The 21,974-nt window shown below is 37.5% G+C and overlaps 1 protein-coding gene across 1 annotated transcript in view; it reads left to right on the forward strand.

The window, feature by feature from the left end:
- Positions 1–21,974, forward strand: part of ARHGAP15 (Rho GTPase activating protein 15) — a 591,169-nt gene that overhangs the window by 329,143 nt on the left and 240,052 nt on the right. Inside the window, exon 8 of the mRNA XM_060106959.1 lies at positions 1,639–1,761. Coding sequence (XP_059962942.1) covers positions 1,639–1,761 — 123 coding nt within the window. The remainder of the gene's footprint in view (positions 1–1,638; positions 1,762–21,974) is intronic.

Raw genomic sequence — 21,974 nt, forward strand, 5'->3', positions numbered from 1 at the left:
TTGACTTCAGATCCTCTAATTCAGGCAATTTATTTTCTTCCAGCTGCAGCTCCCTCCTAAATCTCTCTCTTTTTTCTTCTGAGATCCTCAGGAGAGGATAGAATGACTCAAGTAAAGCTCCCCTACAACTGTTAACTTAGTAAAATGTTTTGCACCCAATAGCTACTTAAAAAATTTTAGTTGATTAAAACCATTCTACTTTAAATGACTACGTGAGCTCCTGATGTTTATGTTTTCCTTCCCCTTCCATTCTTTCACCAATACTCCAATACATTAGAATACCAGATAAGAATCCTATGAGACTGGTCCCATATCCAAACTGGACCTTGGACAAGTTACTTAGCTTGACTCTTTGACTTAGCTTCTTCATCTCTAAAATGGATGAATTAGTTTATATACTTCAAAAGGTCATTTGAGATTTGATTCAACAAATATTGACTAAACACTAATTCTAAACAGTGTTTGAGGTATTAGGGACACATTAGTGAATAACATTTGTAAAAGTAGATAAAAATCCCTGCCTACATGTAGCTTACATTGCAGTAGAATTAGGTTAAATCATGTTAGGTGCTTAGGAGAATATCAAGCATAAATTACGGTGTCAATACATTTTAGTCATATTATCATTAACCCATCTGAATGATTGGCTTATTCTAAAATATGATTTGAGAGGAAAAGAACCTCTATGTTCCTACTTAAGTGCCACAAATCCTCACATGATGTCAGTAATTAGGTTAAGACAGTGAAGGGCCCACTTACGATCTGTGTCTAAGGTCGTAGAGATAATAAATTCCTATCATTTCAGGAATTATTAATGATAAGAATCATTATTAACAAGTTAGTTAATAAAGTCATTAATAATAAGATAACTTGAATGTATTTAGACTCCATGCTTAATGAAGGTACAGACCTTAAGTGTTACGTTCATCATTGAATTCACAGCGTTTAGCATGGGATGTGATAATCAGTAGACATTCAGCAAAGATTTGCTTAGGAAATGAATTTGATGCACACCTAACTTTGAATATAACAGTGAGGCTAGGAAACTGAGGATGGGGGACTGATGAAGACATGGCAGAAGTTTGAGGCAATATGTGTTACAGAATTTCACCTAGTGGTAATTTCACACAAATAAGAAGAGTAAGAAATATCTGCTTTCTGAAAAAGAAATCACTTTGGGTCAACTTGATAAAGAAAATTGACGAAATTATTTGGGCAAGCAGGATCTTTGAAAATGCCTACATTTCCTACAGGCAGTATATAATCACAATTAATTGAAATTAACCAGAGCTTTTTAATCTCTAAGTTAGATGAACTTTTCTGCAATTTTGTGTATGGATTCAGTTTGGTGGAATTATACAGATAAAGATTATTGTGGTAAATATGAGGAAATGAATGTGAAAATAAATTGTCAAAATATGGAGCTAACCACATTCTCATTACACATGCATGTTGCAACAGAGCTAATATTTTCATATGGGCAAATTTTTACTCCTATGCCCTGTCTAAGCAGAAGGGCCTGAGCTATTAATTCAGGTAGTTGTCCCATAACTACTATTTTCTATTCATATTTGCATAAAGTAATAATCATAAAGGAAAAATTTACTGAAAGCCTCTGACTTTTTTTTTAATCTCCAGTGTTCAGACTGCATCATAGTGCTTCTGATACAAGCGACAAAAACCGAGTTAAAAGCAGATTAAAGAAGTTTATTACCCGAAGACCTTCCCTGAAAACTCTGCAAGAAAAAGGACTTATTAAAGGTATAGAGCATTTTATACTTTTACTGTAACAGTGATAAATAAATGTGCCTCTGTGTCCATAGTTATTCAGCTCTAAAGGAGTATTAAGATATTTTACTCTTTTTAGGTTGCTTATTAAACGTTCTGCTCTATAACAGAGGAAAAAATACTTGTCCAGAAAACTAATCCTGAGAAAATAAAGGTTGTATCAGAGGATCATTGAAAAAAAACACCTAGTTTTGCCCTCAGAGGATCTGGGCTCTGGACCAGGAGCCGAGAAGAAGTATCCTGGTGACCCATCAGAATGATCCCATGTCCCCACGTGCCTGGACAATCCTAGTTATACCTATTGTCCCAGAATACTTAGTAACAGCAGCCCTTTTCATTCTCAGATGAGTCCTCATTTGTATAATAAGTTATCTGATCATGTAGTCATAGTCTGAAGTAAATGAGAGGAAGAAAGTGCTAGGAAGAAAGTCCAAGCTAAACCAGTGTCATGAAAACTTACAGATTTGAGAGCTGGAGAACCTAGAACTCAATCTAAACTGAAATAAGCAGGTACTTTTGCAAATATATCTAAAGTATATAAAATATCCTAGACCAGCCCAGCCACCAGAATAAAAAAACACTCTGTCAAGAGACTGTAATTGGAATTCAGACCTTGGTTCTACCACTCACTAATATGGACATTGAACAAGTTATGATCTCTGAGCCTCAGATACCTCTTCTGTTAAATGGGTATACTTATACCCACCACCGAGAGGACCACTAAAACAAATAAATGAGATAATCCATTTAAAGGATTTAACAGAGTTTCTGGAACATAATTATTCAAGAAATGTCCTCTGCTATTATTAATGCTATTATTATTCATTACTGTTGTTATTACCAGTAGTATACCATATAGATGAAAGGATAGATGGACAGATAAAACCAGTGATGTAGATTTCTATAACTGGAAATCATCACTTAGATCACACAGGCAAATATATTATTTTCCTAAGAAGAAAACATGCATCAAGTCCATTATTCTCTCTGGTTCTCAAATTTTCTAACTGATGCATATATTTTGAAAGTTAAATACAAGAAAGAGTTTGAAAAGAATTTGGGCTAAAATGAAGTCCTAAAATAAACTTTGAGAACAAAGTTGAAAGACTGATCCTTATAGAAATCAAAAAGTGATTTAATATGCAATTATTTCTCAGGAACAGGACAAAGCAGATAATATTTTCAGCACTACTTAGAATGAGAATTATTTCAATAGTTTAGACTAACTGACCTATCAATTTCAGTCCACTTTAAAAGAGGTGAACATATCACAAAAATCATCTAGCATTCTGAACCAATTGTGAAAGGTGAAATTCTATGCAGCATGAACATACCTATCACTAATAGAATGGAAAATTCTTAGAATGTAAGCATTTGGAAGTAGAACTCGAACATGCTTTAAATCAATCTTAGCTCAGACTTTTACTCTCTGAAGTGTCCTTTTCAGTGGACAGCATTTGGTCCTCTACGATCCAACTTCATATAGTAATACAGTAGTACCTTCAATTCTGCCTTCGAATTTATCCCCTAGATTAAAAGTTTCTTAGAAAGGATTCAGTAGCATGTTACCTGCCATCCTGACAAAATATAAAACCAGATAAGTAGCCCAAACAATCCCAATCTGACATAAAGTCCAAATTTTTCATGACTGTGGCAAAATAAAAGGGGTTTTAATTCAGTGGCACAGTCTGGCCCCAGTCAAAATGCTAAAGAATTAATAACCATAGTGCTCTAGAATTGGTCTCGGAAAGCAGCAGAGAAACCGGATGCCTGATGCAGTTTTCATACTGATGTAATGGAACCACTGAACACACTCCAGTGATACATTTCCTATCTTAGAGCTCCATTACATTTTCACCATAGCTGACCAATGAGTCAGTCTGAATTCATTAGTAGGGCTATGGAAAATCTATGTGAAATTCCAATTTGATAAGCTTCCATTGTTGTCTTCAGTGGAATTTTCTTCCAAATACAGTTCAAGTTATGCAAATATAGTCACTTCTTGGGCTTGTTTCAGTTTTAACTGTGAATTTTTTGTAAGGCTTCTTCTGAGACTTTTTTTTTTAACCGAGTAGAAAGGATTAAACCAATTTTTAAAAAATGCAGGCCTAGTCAAATTTAGTACTTTAAGTCCATTTTCTTAGCACATCTAAGGCAAAGACTTAGAAAAAACCAATGAAATCAGTGTTTCTGATTGGTTATGAAAACTCACATAACATAAATTAATGATTAACAGTTAAATATTTAATTTCTCCAAGTAAAATGACTTAACTCTTTCAAGAGAAGAATTATTTAGAAAGAGGGATAATGCCTTTAAATTTATTCTGCAGTGCATTTGCCCAAAGAATATATATCAAATTCTTTAAACTGTCTAATTTTCCACATGTGGAATAAAGGCCTCCACTACCAAGGTTTGGGAAAGCTGTACGCGGTATTTTGCGTCTTACGAGTGTGCTTCCTGATACCTGGCGGGGGTGGGGGGGGCTTGACAAGGCCACAGACACTTTTCAGTGTTTACTCTTTTTTTTTTTTTTTAATAAATTTATTTATTTATTTATTTTTGGCTGAGTTGGGTCTTTGTTGCTGTGCGCCGGCTTTCTTTAGTTGCGGCGAGCGGGGGCTACTCTTCGTTGCAGTGCACGGGCTTCTCATTGCAGAGGCTTCTCTTGTTGTGGCGCACGGGCTCTAGGTGTGCGGGCTTCAGTAGTTGTGTCTCGCAGGCTCTAGAGCGCAGGCTCAGAAGTTGTGGCACACAGGCTTAGTTGCTCCGCAGCATGTGCGATCTTCTCGGACCAGGACTCGAACCCATGTCCCCTGCATTGGCAGGCGGATTCTTGACCACTGCGTCACCAGGGAAGCCCCAAAGTGTTTACTCTTTTATGTAATGTTCCCAACAGACTGAGAGGCCTGAGTTTTGAATTCAGCCAGCCTTCGTTGAGCCCTCACTGTGGGGCAGGAAAGGCTGTGTTTTATGGACTTTAATGCCCAGCAGAACTATATTCACAAAGTACTTCATGTGAAAAGAAAACTGTCCCAGTATCACACAGTCTAAGCTCAGTCACAAAGCCTTTCTTCAAAACCTGTTTTTAGGACTCATGGAGACCTAGCCAATATGTGATTTCTTTGGCTAGGTTTTAGATCTGGAAACAGTCTCTTGATTGAGGCTGCATTTCCTGATTTCTTTAATAAGACTAATGAGAAGGGTACATTGTGATGCCAAAAAGGGGCCAGCAGATAATTCTGAATGATCACCCAGTGGAAGGAAATCGTAATAGCTCAGGTGGGCGTTGCAATCATTGTGCCATTGCAGTGGTAGCTTCTGAAAAGCTTTCAATTTCTCCAAGTGCTTTCACATTTGCCAAGGGGATGGCAAGAGCTTTTTAAAAGTATGAGTTTATTACATTGAGCCTCTCATAGAAAACAAAACTCCAATCAGTATAATATGTAAATTATAAGGAAGAGGATACATTTTAGGGTGGTAGGTGTGCTTATACATGTCCTCTACTTGCTTTTGGAACTGAGATAATAGCTCTTTAGCATCAACCAAACTACCTTACATAATCTTTCAAATGGCAGCATTGACATCCAAGAACAGAAAACACTTGGCAGTGCAATTTTTAGAAAAGATAACAATTGGTTGGTTTTTAGGAGCAACTAGTGTTTCCTTATATCAAAATGATAGAGTTAGAAAGTACTGTATATTTAGAAAGTGGTTTCTTTCATCTTTGTATGGACAAAACCATACTGGATGATATTAGTAGAAATTGAGAATAGTGCTGCACTACTTATATTTTTTACTCAGTATATTGTAAAGGAAACAACCAGTCTGAGGATGAAATAGTATGCCTCCAGGATTTATGATGAAAAGCAGTGTTTTCCTGCCTTACCCCAGTTTTCTTTCTTGCAGTGCACCATTTGGAATGGTTTCTGTTCACAGTTCTTCTGGTGGCTGCCTCCCTATCTTATGTTATTGTTATTTGGGGTATAGATTTTTGTCAATATCTTTCTTATCTGTCATGTTTTAATATCTTTATTTATAAAGCTTAGACATTACCTCAGATTTATTTTACAATGAATCTTAATTAAACTAGACTTCATCTACCTGGCCCTCTCTTCCCCAAATACTCAAATATAGATGGTCTTGCTGTTACTGTTGGCTTCCTCTGAAACATCCAACATACTTGAACCTCTATTTATTGTTCTATTAACCATAGAAAATTGAGACAATGCATCCATTGGCAAGATGAGAAGCATAGTGTCCTTTTCCCCTTTCATCTCCTCTGCCTTTGCTATTGAGTATTCTACATTTTGAAATTTTATATTATTTCACTGGTTTCTGTAATTATGACTTATTTATAGGTTGACTCTAAAAGCAGAAAACCAAAAAAACAACGTTCATGTGATTATGATTAGGTAAGGCTGCTTACTGCAGCACCAAGTATTAGACTTCCTTCCCTTTTCTTACAATATCATGACTCTGTGACCCTCAATCCTGGTGAAAAAGATTCTCCTTTCTTTTACATTTGAAGGTTATATTAGTAAGTTTATGTTGTTTCACAACCACAATCAAGTCTTCTATTACACTGCCCCGCATATTTTGAATCTAAATGTGAAAAAAAAACAGTCAGTCATGAGCATTTACTTCATATTTATCATGTAAATATTATGGAATTTTTCCCCAGGTGATTTGCCAGATTGGATTAACTTATCCATGGGTCCAATGCTATGCCATATCGGCCACACATATTATAATGTTCTTATTTTTAAAGCTTATGCTTCATCATTTGCTTATAATCATGCTATTGTTTAGTTTGATATACTTTTGGATTGTGAATTTCTTATACAGATGTTTTTTCCCCCAGAGTTTTATTTTTTATTGCTTTCTGAGCCTTTACATCCTCAAAGGCTTTAATCCTCTCAATTAAACATTCTATATACTTTAGTCTGTGACTCCCTGGTTTTTACCCCAGAATGTTTTCTAAAGTCCTTCCATCATCCTACTTCATTTGTATTGGTTGCTTTCCAGGCTTCACCTTTATCACCCTGTGATTTCCTTTCACTGATCTTCTGAGTTGTATTCACTGTCTTCTGAATCACATGGCTTTTCTTTCTTGCTTTAGTTTCTTCTATTTCTATGTAACTCCAGTAACTCATTTAGGAAACATGAGAACTTGACTGCTTAAAAATATCTTCAGGATGCAGGCACACTTAATCAATAGTTTAGTTGGGCATAAAATCCCGTTGCCTCTAGAATACAGAGTTGCAGCTTCCATTCTTACTCTTGTTACTTTAAAATTTTTTTCTTTCAGAAACATTGAGGGTTTTTTTTGTTTTTGGTTTTTGTTTGTCTTTGAGATTCTGTAATCGAGATAATGTATATTGGCAGAATTTTTAAAATTTATTCTGCTTGGCACTCAACTTGAAGAACAATGACTCTTTGGCTCTGGAATTTTTTCTCTTTATTATTATGTTAATAAGTTTCTCCCATCAGTTTTCTCTATTTCCTCTTTTGTGATCTTTATGATGTGAGTATTAGATCATCAGGATTGATTTTTCTCATGTTCTGAAAGAATTCTCAGTTTGATCCCCCCTTTTTAAAAAATTTTTCATTTATTTATTTATTTATTTATGGCTGTGTCGGGTCTTCGTTGCTGCACGCAGGCTCTCTCTAGTTGCAGTGAACGAGGACTCTTTGTTGCAGTGCACGGGCTTCTCATTGCGGTGGCTTCTCTTGTTGTGGAGCACAGGCTCTAGGTGCGTGGGCTTCAGTAGTTGTGGCACATGGGCTCAGTAGTTGTGGCTCACGGGCTCTAGAGCACAGGCTCAGTAGTTGTGGCACACAGGCTTAGTTGCTCCGTGGCATGTGGGATCTTCCCGGACCAGGGCTCGAACCCGTGTCCCCTGCATTGGCAGGAGGATTCTTAACCTTTGTGCCACCAGGGAAGTGCCCCCCCTCCACCTTTATATTAATTTATTTTTACTTAAGCAATTATATTTTCAATTTTCTAGCTGTCTTTCTTATTCTCTGTTCTTTCTTGCATACCTCACTCTCTCACATGCTATGAAGGCAAAAATTTTGTTTGACCATGCTACTCCTATTCCCAATAGTGAGGATGGCACTTAGCACTCAATAAACATTAATTAATTGAATAAGTGAGAAAACAAAAAATAGATTATATTTTTTTCTAACTTATCTAAGGATATAAATTAAAATTTGTTGTTTTGTACTTTTAGGTTATTTTTTTTTTTTGCCGTACGCAGGCCTCTCACTGTTGTGGCCTCTCCCGTTGCGGAGCACAGGCTCGGGACGTGCAGGCTCAGCGGCCATGGCTCACGGGCCCCACCGCTCCGTGGCATGTGGGATCTTCCTGGACCAGGGCACGAACCTGTGTCCCCTGCATTGGCAGGCGGACTCTCAACCACTGCGCCACCAGGGAAGCCCCTAGGTTTTTTTATTTTAAAATTTTCTCTACTTTGAATCATCAATTTCATCTGGTTCCTTTCGTTCATATATTTTTCTCATTCTATTTCCATCACATTAGTGACTTGACTCAAATATCTGGTGGGCCGTGGTTGTCCATTCTTATTACAGAATGAGGCTCCAAAAAGATAAGCTGGAACTCTGCATACATGGGTAGAAGTAGCTTGTCAATGATATGTTTTTGCTGTAGGGTGACTATAGGGACTACCACACCTGTCTCAAATATCAAATATTTCCATTGGTTACCGTATGCCTTATATACTCTTGATAAGCTGAATCAGGCTTTATAGAATTTTTTGTGGTGATAGAAAATTTTCAGCTCTATTTTACAATTAAGAAAATTGAATTTATTTGAAAGTAGAGCAGCTTTAGAATGTGACTAATCTAAGTTTAAAGGTAGATCCTATCATTTACCAGCTATATAATTTAATATTTGGTTATCAACTTCTTGATATACAAAATTTATATCATAAAAGTTAAATGAAATGATATATGTAAAGAATCTCACACAGTGCCCAGCTTATCTTAACCATTCAGCAACTCACTCCCTCCCTTCCTTCCTTCTGTCTTTGCTTCATTGTTTTCATCTTTCTTTCTTTCCTTTCTTTCCTGCTTCTTTCTTTTCTTACTTATGTTTATGGAGGAAATCATGGCCAAGATGACCCTAGGAAACCATTCTCCCAAGTATTCTTTTAATGTATGAGAAATCAATCCAAACAAGTGTCAAGGAAAGTCAGCAGTAACTCACTTACTTTAAGGAAAGTATAAAGATCATTCGCAGTTGTCTCATATTTATCTTTTTGGGTAATTTGTATCATGGTACTCTTTATACACAAATGGGCATGAGCTCATTTTCTTTCCTATCTACACCCATTTACATGGTGTCTTCTAATTGCTAGAATGTTTAATAATTACCCACACAACTAATTATTTAAGGTTTTTGTCATATGAGAAAATAATGTCCTTTAAATCACAGTACTTTTGTAAAAGATGTCAATTATATTGAGAAGTAAAGAAAGCTTTGCTATCCAAGTTTCAGGTACAAGTTATCAACCATAAAGTTTCCACAGTTATGTTTATGAATAGCAAAATCATTAAGAGGAAAGTATTTTTAAAATAATTTGTTAGAACTAATGTATGACAAAGTAACCTTCCTGTCACATCATTAATTTAAGCAAAATATATATGCACAACACTGCAATATACCTTTGAGTAGAGGTATGCTCCAAGTTGCCACTTTATCAGTGTTAGTCTAAGAATAATTATATTTGAATTTATGTACTGGGGCATGGGTCTATCATTGCTTGGGCCTGAAATACTCTCACAACTGCCACAATGTGCATTAATGTGCTTAAAAATATCTTGTAAATCTTCTTTTCTTTAAACTTCTTTATGGTTCATAATTGAACTGTGATCCTTACGTGTGAGCTGTGTCATGATTTAATATTAGCCAAAATTAATAGCCAACCTTAAGCTGCTTTATCTTGGCCTATAAGCTTCCTGGTTCCTCTGCCTTTAGAGTTCCCAGGCAATTTCTGTTATTTAAAGGCTCTTGGGAGCTAATGTGTTGGTAACAGAGTACCATATAGCTAGCTTTTGTTCAATAATAAAACACAGGTCACCATGAAAGGTGACAAATGTTGAGAAAAAAGTACACCTGGGTAGCAGGTTAAGCCCATGTCTTTTAAAAGCCTGTTATCCAGGGAGGAAATGATCCTGATATTATGAGATATTAAAATCAAAATAACTTTAGAACAACAGGAGAAAAATGAGGTCCAGAAATGGGAGTGAATTAGGTAAGCAGGAAAAGAATGAGCCAGAATAATAAATTAGTTTCCCTGAGGTTCAAGAACTTATTTTCTTATGGAGGGAGACCTTTTCACACAGGATTAGTTAGAATATATTATTTGAGATGGTGACTTATATATACTTGATTTTTAGTACCTACAAAATGGTTTTACCAGTAATTTCCTGGTATAACCTACTATATTTTGTATATTTGCAAATAATAATATTTTCTATTATTGTTATTTTTTCTTCCTTTAAATTATATTACTTTCCCTTTGTGTCAAGTCCTCAAGATCTTTGTGTTTTTTTAGGTAAAAGAAAGTTCCAGATAATAGGCATAAACCCTAAAGCTGACTGGATTCCTGGTAACAGGCATGCTAAATGCTGAGAATTTAAAATGAATAAGACCCAGTTGATTTGCAACCAGCATATTGGCATTTTATTGTTAGCCAGTGGCCTCTAAAACCCATGTTAATTCTTGCCCTGGCAGTAGATGCTGGTTTTATTCATTCCATGGACTATCTATCATTAAAAGATTGTCCAGAGTTTTGGCATGCTCTACAGGGTTAGTCTAATCCTAGTGCCAGTTCAAAATACTGTCTTTAAGCCTTCCAGTTTAAGGACTGACAAGTTTCCTTAAAATAAGAAGAAATCAGCATGAGTGCCAGTAAGGAAACAGTAACAGGTAGAGACAGGTTTTGTTTCATAATAAACCATGTTTTAAGCATGCTCTAACTCAAATTGTGTGTGTGTGTGTGTATGTGTGTGTGTGTGTGTGTGTGTGTAGACTGTATAAAGGCTAGGAAACCTCCCCTCCCCATCCCTGACATTGCACCAGCCCAAGTTTATATGCTCTCTGAAGCATATCCTCAACTAGTTGCAGATGACCAGAAGTCAGGCCAATGTGATATTTCCTTCCTGTGCCAGGAGGCTGCTGCACTGCCCTCTGGAGAGGTGGTCTATGACCCGTTCAATCCTCTAATCACATCCTAAATCTTTCCTCCATGCAACCACCTGAAGAGAAGAGAAAGATGCAGGGCTCTCCTCAGTGTTCACAAGAATCCCCTTTTTAAAGGTTAGCATTTATTATTGATACCCTGCTGTTTTCCAGCAGGTGTTCTCGTACCACATAGTTCCCTCATGACTCCTAAACCCAGCTCACAGACAGTGGAAGATTCTTCAGCTTAATTCTTGTTAGCTTTTCAGGACCTCAGTAGACTATACGAACTGTATCCAAAGCCACTGCTGGCGCTTCACTTTCTCCTTTGTAGTTTTTATAATTCTACTGCTTATACAAAATACTAGCCGTTGATTTCTTTTTGTGGTGAGGTGGATAACTGAGGGAGCAGAAAGCAGAATTTCTTCCTGACCTGCAGACTGATAATTTGAACAAATGTGTGAATAAATGCTTCATTTATAGTGAGATGAATTGAATTTTTCATAGTGCTTGGGAAAGGAGGTATTCATGCTATGATTGGGATTTGAGAGTCCACATTATATGTATGTTGAATGTGTTTCTAAAGATGGTACATATCAGAGCTCTCCCAACCTGCATCTCCTCATCAGGGTCCACATTCAGCAGACGTGTGGACTGCTACAAGCACAGGAAATATTAATATCAGCAATTCATTTAGACATATCCTAAGATTAAGAGAGTATTCTTTTATAATATTTCCTTTAGCATCACCGACAGTCTGGCCTACAAATCTTTCCCCTCAAATTCATTTCTATTATAAATCAGCAATGTTCCACAAATTCCCAACATAAAGAAAAAAAGAACTGTATCATTTTATTTGGGGGAGGGGCAAATTTTGTTCAGTATAAATATATCTCTTTTGACTTGTTACCCTATCTGATTACAGACATTGAAATTTGACCAGCCTCTGTAAAATTTAGTCATCAGAAAAATAACTGTATGTGGCAGAAGTGCTATTCCAGCATATTCTATTTTCCTCTTTGGGAAAGAGGGAAGAGGCCGTATCAGAATTTGGATATTCATAATTGGTGGACTGTCAGTATTAGTCAAATTGCAATAAGGAGAGGTATATCTCCCAACTTTCCTTTGAAATTGACTATGTTGCTCTAAGTGTGTTTTATCAAAGCATTTTCTGGGGCAACAGATCTGAAAACATAAACTTTATGTAGCATTGTTCCTCCTTAGATATTTCTCTTTAATATGTCCTTTCTTTTTGAAGATAAAATAAAAGTACATAAAAGAGTTCTGGGAATAGGCAGCTATATGTCATAAACACCCTTCACTCCCCCTCACGCAAGGCCCCCAGAGCTCCTGAAATTTGGAAATAATTTGATTGAAGTGATGACTGCCTTGATCTTGTTTGAATACTCCTCCTTCTTCATTGTCTTTTCTCTATGGGAGGCAGCAATCCTGTCATGGAGTCATTCCTGGGAGAGAAAGAGGTATTTCAAGCAACCATATTTTCCAAACACAAAATTGAGACACATGGCCTGACAGTGACATAATATTTGAAGTGGAGACTGTGCTCAAAGATCCAGAACATATGGTTGAAAGAGTTTTCTTATAAAAAGCAACTATTAAGACACTTTCTAGATTCTTATTCACAAAAGGCACATTCCTCCATCCCTTTTATTCTTGTGTAAAAATATTACCCAAACATGGGAAGACTGACCAGTTTTCCCTCAAACATGTTGCCTTGGCAGTGCAAGAAGCACCCTGTTGACTAGAAAGTTAAATGCACAGCCATTAAGGAAGCAATGCAAACCAGACTGGCAAACATATTATGAATATATTGCTCTTCTTAAAAATGCTAGTTGGTTTTTCATACTGGAGTATTGACTAACTGTCTGTGTTTGATGAATGGTTTACCAGCCTGATGTCGACTTATGGTTAGAGCTTAACTTGTTAGTTCTGCTTTTGCAGCCAATTCAGAATAACTACAGATGCCTTGAGATATTAAAATTGACTGCTCAAATGGACTCAGTGTGGGAGTTTCATTGGTTTTAAATTGATAACAGCTGAAAGAGTGAGTGATTAAAGTGTACATGGGCATAGGACACAGCTCTTTCACAGGAACTCTTGTGAACAAACTCCCTTAGTGTGGGAATTTTTTCTGTCTTTTTATATCATAGTTATGTCTAAGCAATCTTGGGTTAAATTTTAAAATTGCACAGGAATATTCAGAAGCTTACAGAAGAAATAATTCCTGAGAAACTGAGATAAATTTTGATGAAGTGGGTTTCTAGTCTGTAGGGAACATTTAAAGTTAAGCAGCATTCCATAAGGTGGTAATCGTGTCTATTTCCCAGGCATTGGAGTTAGATAAGCTGTACAGGAAGCATAAACTGTCATAATAGAAGGGTTGAAATGTTGTGTACATCTCTTTCTTCAACTCGCAAAAACCGAAGCACCAAAGTGCTTTATCACAGATTAAGTCCAACAAAACCTCTTCTTTGCTGTCTTATTCTCCTGGGAACAGTTATTATTATTTTCATTATTTAAAAAGATGATCTGAACACTTTCTTCTCACACAGGAAAAAAAAAAAACACAAAAGAGAAATAAGAAAACTTTTCTCCCCCTCCTCAAATCAACAACACTCATATAATTTAAAAAAATTTATGAAAATGTACTTTGACAATTTATAGTAGCTTAGGGAAAAAGCCTAGTAAAGAAAAGAATACAGAGAAATTTAAAGAAGTTTATAAGAAAGGAATATCTGTTTATACATGTCTTGGTCAGCTTAGATTTTTCCGAGAGTTCAGTGCCTTTACTATCAAATATTGTAACCTAACTCCATTCTATTTTCAATTGTCTCTAGTATTTTTTACCTTTGATAGTCTGTTAAAAATTATTCAAAGCACTTTGTATAGCTAACTGATAGAGAACATCAATCTATAATAATAAAGTTGGGGTTTGTTGAAGGAATATAAAGCCAAATATCGGGCTTCCTTGGTGGCACAGTGGTTGAGGGTCCGCCTGCCGATGCAGGGGATACGGGTTCGTGCCCTGGTGCGGGAGGATCCTACATGCTGTGGAGTGGCTGGGCCCGTGAGCCATGGCTGCTGAGCCTGCGCGTCCGGAGCCTGTGCTCCACAACGGGAGAGGCCACAACAGTGAGAGGCCCGCGTACCACACACACACAAAAAAAAGCCAAATATCATGTACCCATTTCACCTATACATTTTAAAAAGAAAAACTAAAACATTGTGCCCAGCTAGCATACCCTAAATATGTAGCAATGTCAAGTGTTAATTACAATTAGTGGACTAAGAAATTTAGATATATTTGACAATAATGTCAGTGGATACTGATACATATGTTCAGACATGAAGATAATCAAATTATAAAGGAGACTCTAATTTTAAGGCAAAATAAGTCGTATATATTTGGCCAATATTTATAAGAAAGTTTGTTATATATTTACTGCTGAAGTTTTGCCCCAAATTATAACCTAAATTTGCCTAACTTGATGCCTTCCTGAGATGCATCCAGCCATTGAATCATGCTTTGTGTTGTGATGGATAACTCGTGCAGATAGTCATCTAAGAGGTTGTTACAAGGTTTGACATTTTCATAAGATTTAATTCCCTTAGAAATGTAAGAGCAAAGGAGAGAAATTTTCATTCTCTTTCAGCAGTTGTTGAGCTCCAATTTTTTAATGATTTTCTTATCTACCCATATTAGACAGGAGGGAGATTTTAGAGGAGATGTCGTCCAAGTTAAACACATGTGAGGGTCATTAACTTGAATATATCACTCCTAACTTATCCCTTTGAACTTGGAACTCAGACTCATAGAAGGAAAAGAAATGATGCAGGCGGAAGAGGACTGGCCTCAGTTAACCTCACAACGGTGGAATCTATGATGCACTAGAGGCTGAGAAGTAAGAAAGCAGATGGTCTGGAAATAATGTCTTGAGGATATCTTTGTATCTTGATATTCCAAATAATCTAAATTTCAGAAAAGCCATTATTCACCCAGACTCCCTCATCATTTGCACCACTTCATACGTTCCTTCTCTGAACAATGAAATACTGTATTTACATCTTTTGTGACTCTACATTTCAAATGCACTGGAGCCCTGAGCATGTTACAATTTTTCCATCTTAAAAAGAGTAATTAGCATAGGAGAACATTCAATATTATGTAAAGAATTTGACAGGACCTCACTTAATGTTTTTTAGAAACAATTAACATGTCAAAAGAGGAATTGAGAGCCCTTTTTGGTTATAAATCTGTTTACATAATTACCAGTTGAAGAAGTCAAACATTTTAGGGGGAAAAAAAGCAAGGTTAGATCCTCTCTTCATCAAAGGCAGTATTCCCAGTGATGTCAGATGTCTCAAATTCTCTAGCATACGTTTTTTTTATTCATGTACACACTTGTATGCATACCTCTTTAATCAGAAAGATCACATGTTTATAGTATGAATGAATAATATTGAAGAAAAGTAATATTGGCTAGAAATAAACTGTCCATCACACAAGAGGAGAGACAATTACATCTGTGTGTGAGGTTATGTTCAACTCAAGATGCCACAGTAATATGGAGAAAGTATTTCAAGGGTGGCTATGCAGTATAGGAATATAAGCTTTCCAAATGTGACCATACGGTGCCACATACCAGGGCACTACATTAGTAGATATATGCCTGTCTCATGCTGCATCGCGGAGGACAGAATGGGAAGCAGAAACCCTGGCCAGGGAACTGTGACCTCAGAGGGGACTGATCGGCAGGAGGTAGATAGTGGGAGAAACAAAGACCACAACCCTGGTCCAGGACCAGAAAGAAGATAGAGAATAAATAGCACATTGGAGAAAGTTAGGGAGATGGGACATCTAATCTGAGGAATTCTGGAGAAGGCAGTAAGTACTTTTGTGTAAAGTTCTAGTGGAAAACACTTCCATGTGATAATCCAAAGCCATTTGTTCCTACAATCAGTTATTATAGTATGAGCACTACCAAAAGCCCAGAGGAGGCTTTTGTCTCCCAGATGCAGTTCTCTGATTCTGAGAAGCTGCCATGGATATGTGTACTGAGCTTCAGTTTTGCCTACTGAGCTAAATGGCAGACACTCAACTGAGATCTGCTAGAAGGAGTCTGTGCTAATCCATTTGCCACACCATCTGGAGGCTAGGAGTGGTTGAGGCAGCCTCTGCTGGACAAGGGTCCCAGGCTGTTGGCTCCATTATCACCAGCCTAGAATCCTAGACTCCAAGAATATCTTCCAAGAAACGCAGCAATGCCGTGCATTCTTGGGAAAAAGAGATACTTGAATACAAAACTGTACTTAGTTTTGTGTGATATTTAAGTACATAAAGAACACTTGAAATAATGAAATATATGAAAGACTATTTTCCCTATTGGGTCTGGAGACATGTGGTGTGAAGTGATGAGATAGTAGTGACAAACTCTCACTGTGCTATTTGAAAGAGCTATATGTATTCTACTTTACTCAGGGAAACAATGTATTACAGTCATTAAGCCCTAAAGATGGCTGAATTTTGAAGTAGATTTGAAGTCTAGTCTTGGCTCTGCTACTTATTTTTTGTGAATTAAGGCAAGGTAATGAAATTTTCTGTCTTAACACTTTCCAGATAATGCCTTTTAGGAATGTTGATACTGTATAAAGAACAATCAGCATAGCAAGTAACAACTATCCTTTCTTATACTCCTAATTCTACTCTTACTATTGCATTGCATATTGCAAGTTCACCTTGTCCTGAATGCAGAGTAGGTATTCTGAAAATTGCAAACCAGATAAAATATGGTGAGATTTTTGTGACATTGCATTAAAAAAGCCAATATATTGAGCATTCTGTGTGCTTCACGCTGTGCTTGTAGCATTGCATGCGGTATCCAATGACGAGAATAAAGAACTATGCTTGGGCTTCCCTGGTGGCGCAGTGGTTGAGAGCCCGCCTGCCGATGCAGGGGACGCGGGTTCGTACCCCGGTCCGGGAAGATCCCACATGCTGCGGAGCGGCTGGGCCCGTGAGCCATGGCCGCTGGGCCTGCGCATCTGGAGGCTGTGCTCCGCAACGGGAGAGGCCACAACAGTGAGAGGCCCACGTACCGCAAAAGAACTATGCTTGCATTTCTTTAAGCTTTGATGGTTTTTCATATTGCCTACTCATACATATTCTCTAAATCACTATGTTCTAAGAGGATACAAAGTTACATAAAGCAGAATCTGCCAAGAAGTGAGTGAGGGGGGAAATGTACAACAAATACGGCATAATATATCAAATGTCAAATGCTTCAAGGGGCATTCAGGCTATAGATTTGGGAAAATTACAAGTGGAAAAAGTGTGGGTAAGATTAATATTTATTTTATTCTATGGTCTTTGAACTTAATCTTGACTTAGAGCATTTGGATATGTGAGGAAATGGGTAAGACATCCAAGGTGCCCAATTGTAGGAAAGCATGGGGAATGGTGGCTTGGATGAAATGCAGAGGGTTTGATGAGAAGTCGTTGTGGCAGGTGTTTTGCATAGTGCCAGGCTAAGGAGCTTGTACTTTATTTTATAAGCAATTTTATTATTCATTCAGTACCCATTATATATTTTTATTTGTTTGATGAACATTTATTGAGGATCCACCATTTGGTAAGTGATGGGCTGGATACTGGGCCCATGAAGATGTATAATGCAAGATTCCTTCCTTCAAAATTAGACACTGCCTAGGAAGAAGTATTCTATATCAAAAAAAAAAAAAAAATTCATGTCCATACCCTGCCAACTTGGCTCCATTTTAAAAGACCAGTGAAAATATATATTGTTGTCCCTTACTATCCACAAAGGATTGGTGCCAGGACCCCAGCAGATACAAAGTTTGAGGATGCTCAAGTCCAGTATATACAATGCCATAGTACAGTCGTTCCTCTGTATTTGCCAGTTCTGCATCCCTGCATATGTGGAGGGCTGATTGTATTAGAAAGCTATATTATGGAATTAATTTTACTTAATTCCTATATAACCTCAATGGGCCATGCCCCAGCAGCCTGTGAATATGAGTGAAGTAACACCGACATTAAGGCACAATTATCACAAGTTATGGCTCCCACCTGTATAATCATAACAATTCAGCCTTTCTCTCTTTCCAAGCTCTCCCTAGCTATTTCTGGGAGCACCTGGAATGTATCACATCTGAGGAGAACTGCCCTCCTCATGTTCTTCTCCTTTGATTCTTCTTCTTTGATACCCTATTGCCTACAAACTGGCCAAGGAAGGCACCTCACCAGGCCACAGGCAGCCAGCATCTTCCAGTCGATGCCTGCTTCACTGCCTAGGTACTGTCCAGGAGTTTCCAAACCTACAAAAACTTCTGGGTGCCATACAGTGCTTTGATTCCTCTGGTTCCACTGCATTTCTGGGTTCAGTCTGTCTCCAGAGAAAACAGTAAGAATGCTCTTCTCCCCAGCCACCTGCACGTTTCACTTGGTATTTTAGGTCCTGAAGCAATAGCGCTTAGGCATTGAATCTCACAAAGTGAGAAAACAGCTTCTTTCCATTCTGTCTGAGGCCCTTTCCTCAACAGAACTCAGATCTACTCCCTGGGACTCAGCTGGGTTACATAAACCATTTTGCCATCTCTCAGAATTCCCATTGACCTCCACAAGCTCAAAATTCCTCTCAAGTCACTGTGTTTTCACCAACGAATATCAATACCTGCAATTAGACATCTGGGTGGTGACCATCATTCTGCCAATTCAGTAGGCAGACCCAACTGAGGTACTCCATTTTATCTTTAAGTGTGCCCATCCCCCCATGGGAGGCCCTGTTAGCTGGGAAAGTAATATAAATAAAGAGTATGAAATAAACTGATATTGCATTTTCATGTGCAATATGCAAAGTGCATCTCCCAGGGAGATATCTATTTACTCAGTTCTGTGGACAGCTTCGGGACAGGATAAGGTGTTTTAGAAATGTTACTGCATAGTTGCTTTCTACAGTAAGGGCTGAAAAAGAAATACACACCGTGTTTGACTGGAAACCCAAAAGAGACAAAATGTTTTCGGAAATGTGTGCATCATGGGCTACTAAATTTGGGCTCATAACCCCTTCTCTCCAATTATATTCCTGGAAATGTTTTTCAGTTTCTTTGCATAAAATAATCAGTGGACCACAGGGAACAGGCAAACCTGTGCAGAGTATACACCACACCTCCATGGAGCTAGCCAACACTTCCACAGAGCCACATGATTCCCCAGCTCTTAATATGGTTTATTATAAAATCCTTTACCTGCCTCAAAGCACTTTTCTTCAAAGCAGCTTTTAAGCTGAAGCTGAGGACCAAAGAATGCCTTTAACAGAATCCTGAAATAGCTTTTAACCCGAGGCTGAGAAGAGAAAGTGCTTTTAACCTAAAGTGCTTTCCTCTTAGGTGCTTCAGTATATACCTAGCACTCAGCATTAGTGGCTGTGAGAACACCCTTAAGACCCAAATGAAAGAGACTCCATTATAGATATTCAAACCCATTATATTAATATATTACACGTAATATTTGAAATCATTAAGCAGTTTTACTCCAACTAAATTTGAATCTTTTCTTATTGAACTATGCATTCATGCAAATAAATTGAAGTCTTACCACCTGGGATTCTAACAAATCTATGCCGATATTAGGAAAAGTACATTGTTCTTTCCTAGATTTTACTTAAATCCAGAGTGAGTCAAAATTTCCACGCCTTCTCCACCCTAGAAGAAACTTTCAACTTTTATCGATCACTGAATGACATTTCCAACTTTAGTCCATATTTGTTTGGGCTAAAAAGGTAATTTTATTAAATCATTTAGAATTAATTCAATCAAATATCTGAATAAATTTTATGTATCAAGTTTTCTTCTTAGTCTCATCACTCAAACAGAAATAAAAGTACTGATTTCACAGTAATTTTAACTGCAGTGGAGTTCCTACTAAGTAAAGTAAGCAGACAAACCAACCTATAAAAGTTTTAATTTCAGAATAATTGCAGTAAGTTGTGTGCTTGAGCAGTTGAATTCCATGGACAGTTTTCTATTTTAAAAACATAAAATGTACACAAATAGGGTTAAGGTAGCAAAGTTTGACATCTTTGAATTTTATTCCCTTTTCCTTTTGTAGACCCCTGTGTAATTCTAATAAAATGAGGACAGGCAAAGGAAAAACAGAAAGTATTGTCAACCTAAAATATAAATAATCAGTCTTTGCTAAGCAAAATTTGGCCATGTCAGTCATCCAAAATGCACTAATGCAAACTAAACTGAAATATATTTCTTATATACTCAAGTGACTGTGGCACAATCTTTACATAAAAGTCACTTTCTTTTATACATTCTCTTCTCTTATTCATTCATTCATTCATTCATTCACTCATTCATATATATTTCACTTGGCATCCAGAAGGGAATGTAATAGGATGCAATAGAAATACATATATTTCTATAGGAAAGAGGAAGAAATTACATCTGTCTTGTTCTACTGTGTAAAGCTTCCTTCACCTTGAATATTCTTCTCCAGCTTACTCTATATAGTAAACTTCTATTCATTTTTAGTCCTCCAGCTCAAAGTTACCAACTCTGTAATTCCATCCCTGTCTTCCTCATTCTGAATTAGTCCTCTCTTTTCTTTATCCCCAAACTATAATTTCATTGGTTGAATATTTTAATACCTTCCAAGGAGACTGTGAACTATCTCTGGTAGATAGAGATCACCTTACTTTGCTCTGCTTTGTTATTGCCTAAAAGAGGGTAGGAAAGAAAGGAAGCAGGACATGAAATCTTTCAGTGGTTTTAGAATTGCTATTTATTTACAATTTCTCATCCTTCTTGTGGAAACTCTTATGCCCGTGGGTGCTCCTTTGGTAGAGCCTGCTCCTCCCACCAGCCTCACAATGTTGGGCTACTCCTACGTTAAGTCTTTGGATTTCTCTTTTCTCTTCCTTCTCCTTCACAGACTACTGAGCACTATTCAAATATTCCAGGGCTGAAATATTGCAGCCCTGTGGCTTCAGATTCCATCTGCAAGCTTTCCAAACTTAGTACTTCAGCTTCAAACTCCAGACCCTTGAAACTCTAGTCTTGCATGTTCAAACAACTATTTGACATCTCCTAGGATGTTTGGTAGACATCTCACACTTACCTAGAGCAACCCTTGGCTTCCTGGCTTCCACGTGCTCTCGACCTCAGGAAATACCTCTGCTCTTTGTCAGCTGGGGTCACCCTCCATGCTATTCTGTCTCTTCTACTCTCATCAACAAATCCCATCTTAAAAATATATTCTAAATTCAACCACTCTCAGTTACTTCCACTGTTACCACCCTACCTAAGCACTATCATCTCTCACTGGACTATCTCACGAGCCCCCAACTGGCCTCTCTGCTTCTTTTCCTGACGCCCTTACATATAGCCTCCACATGGCAACTAGAAAGATCATTTAAAAACATAAATCACTTTAAGTCACTTTCCTGCTCAATAATTTCCAATTACTTAGAATAAAATCATACTTAAAATAATATCTGTTGCCCTTCCTGTGACCTATAGGGTCCTACCTGCTTTGTCCCCCAGGCTACCTTATCAGGTTCATCCTCAGCCATACTTCCTGTTTATCATTTCACTCCAGCCACACCGGCCTTCTTGCTGCTCCTCCAAGGTACGCAACTTACTCCCATTTGCTACTCCTGTGATGAAATGCTCTGCCTGTGTCATTGGTATGGCTCATGCCTTCACTTCTTTGGGTCTCTGCTCAACCCCACTGTCTAGCAAATGTCTGCCCTGACAACACCTCTCTCTTACTCTCTATGTCCCTGACATGCTTTATTTTCTCATAGCACCTATCACCATCTGACATTGCATTCCATGTTAATGTCTTTATGTGTTTGTTTCCCCCATTTACATACAGACTGTGTAAAGACAGAGTGTTCTGTTCATTATTCCATCCTCCAAAAGCACTGAAAA

The sequence above is a fragment of the Mesoplodon densirostris genome, chromosome 8 (assembly GCF_025265405.1).
Source record: "Mesoplodon densirostris isolate mMesDen1 chromosome 8, mMesDen1 primary haplotype, whole genome shotgun sequence".
In the NCBI taxonomy this organism is placed as follows: domain Eukaryota; kingdom Metazoa; phylum Chordata; class Mammalia; order Artiodactyla; family Ziphiidae; genus Mesoplodon; species Mesoplodon densirostris.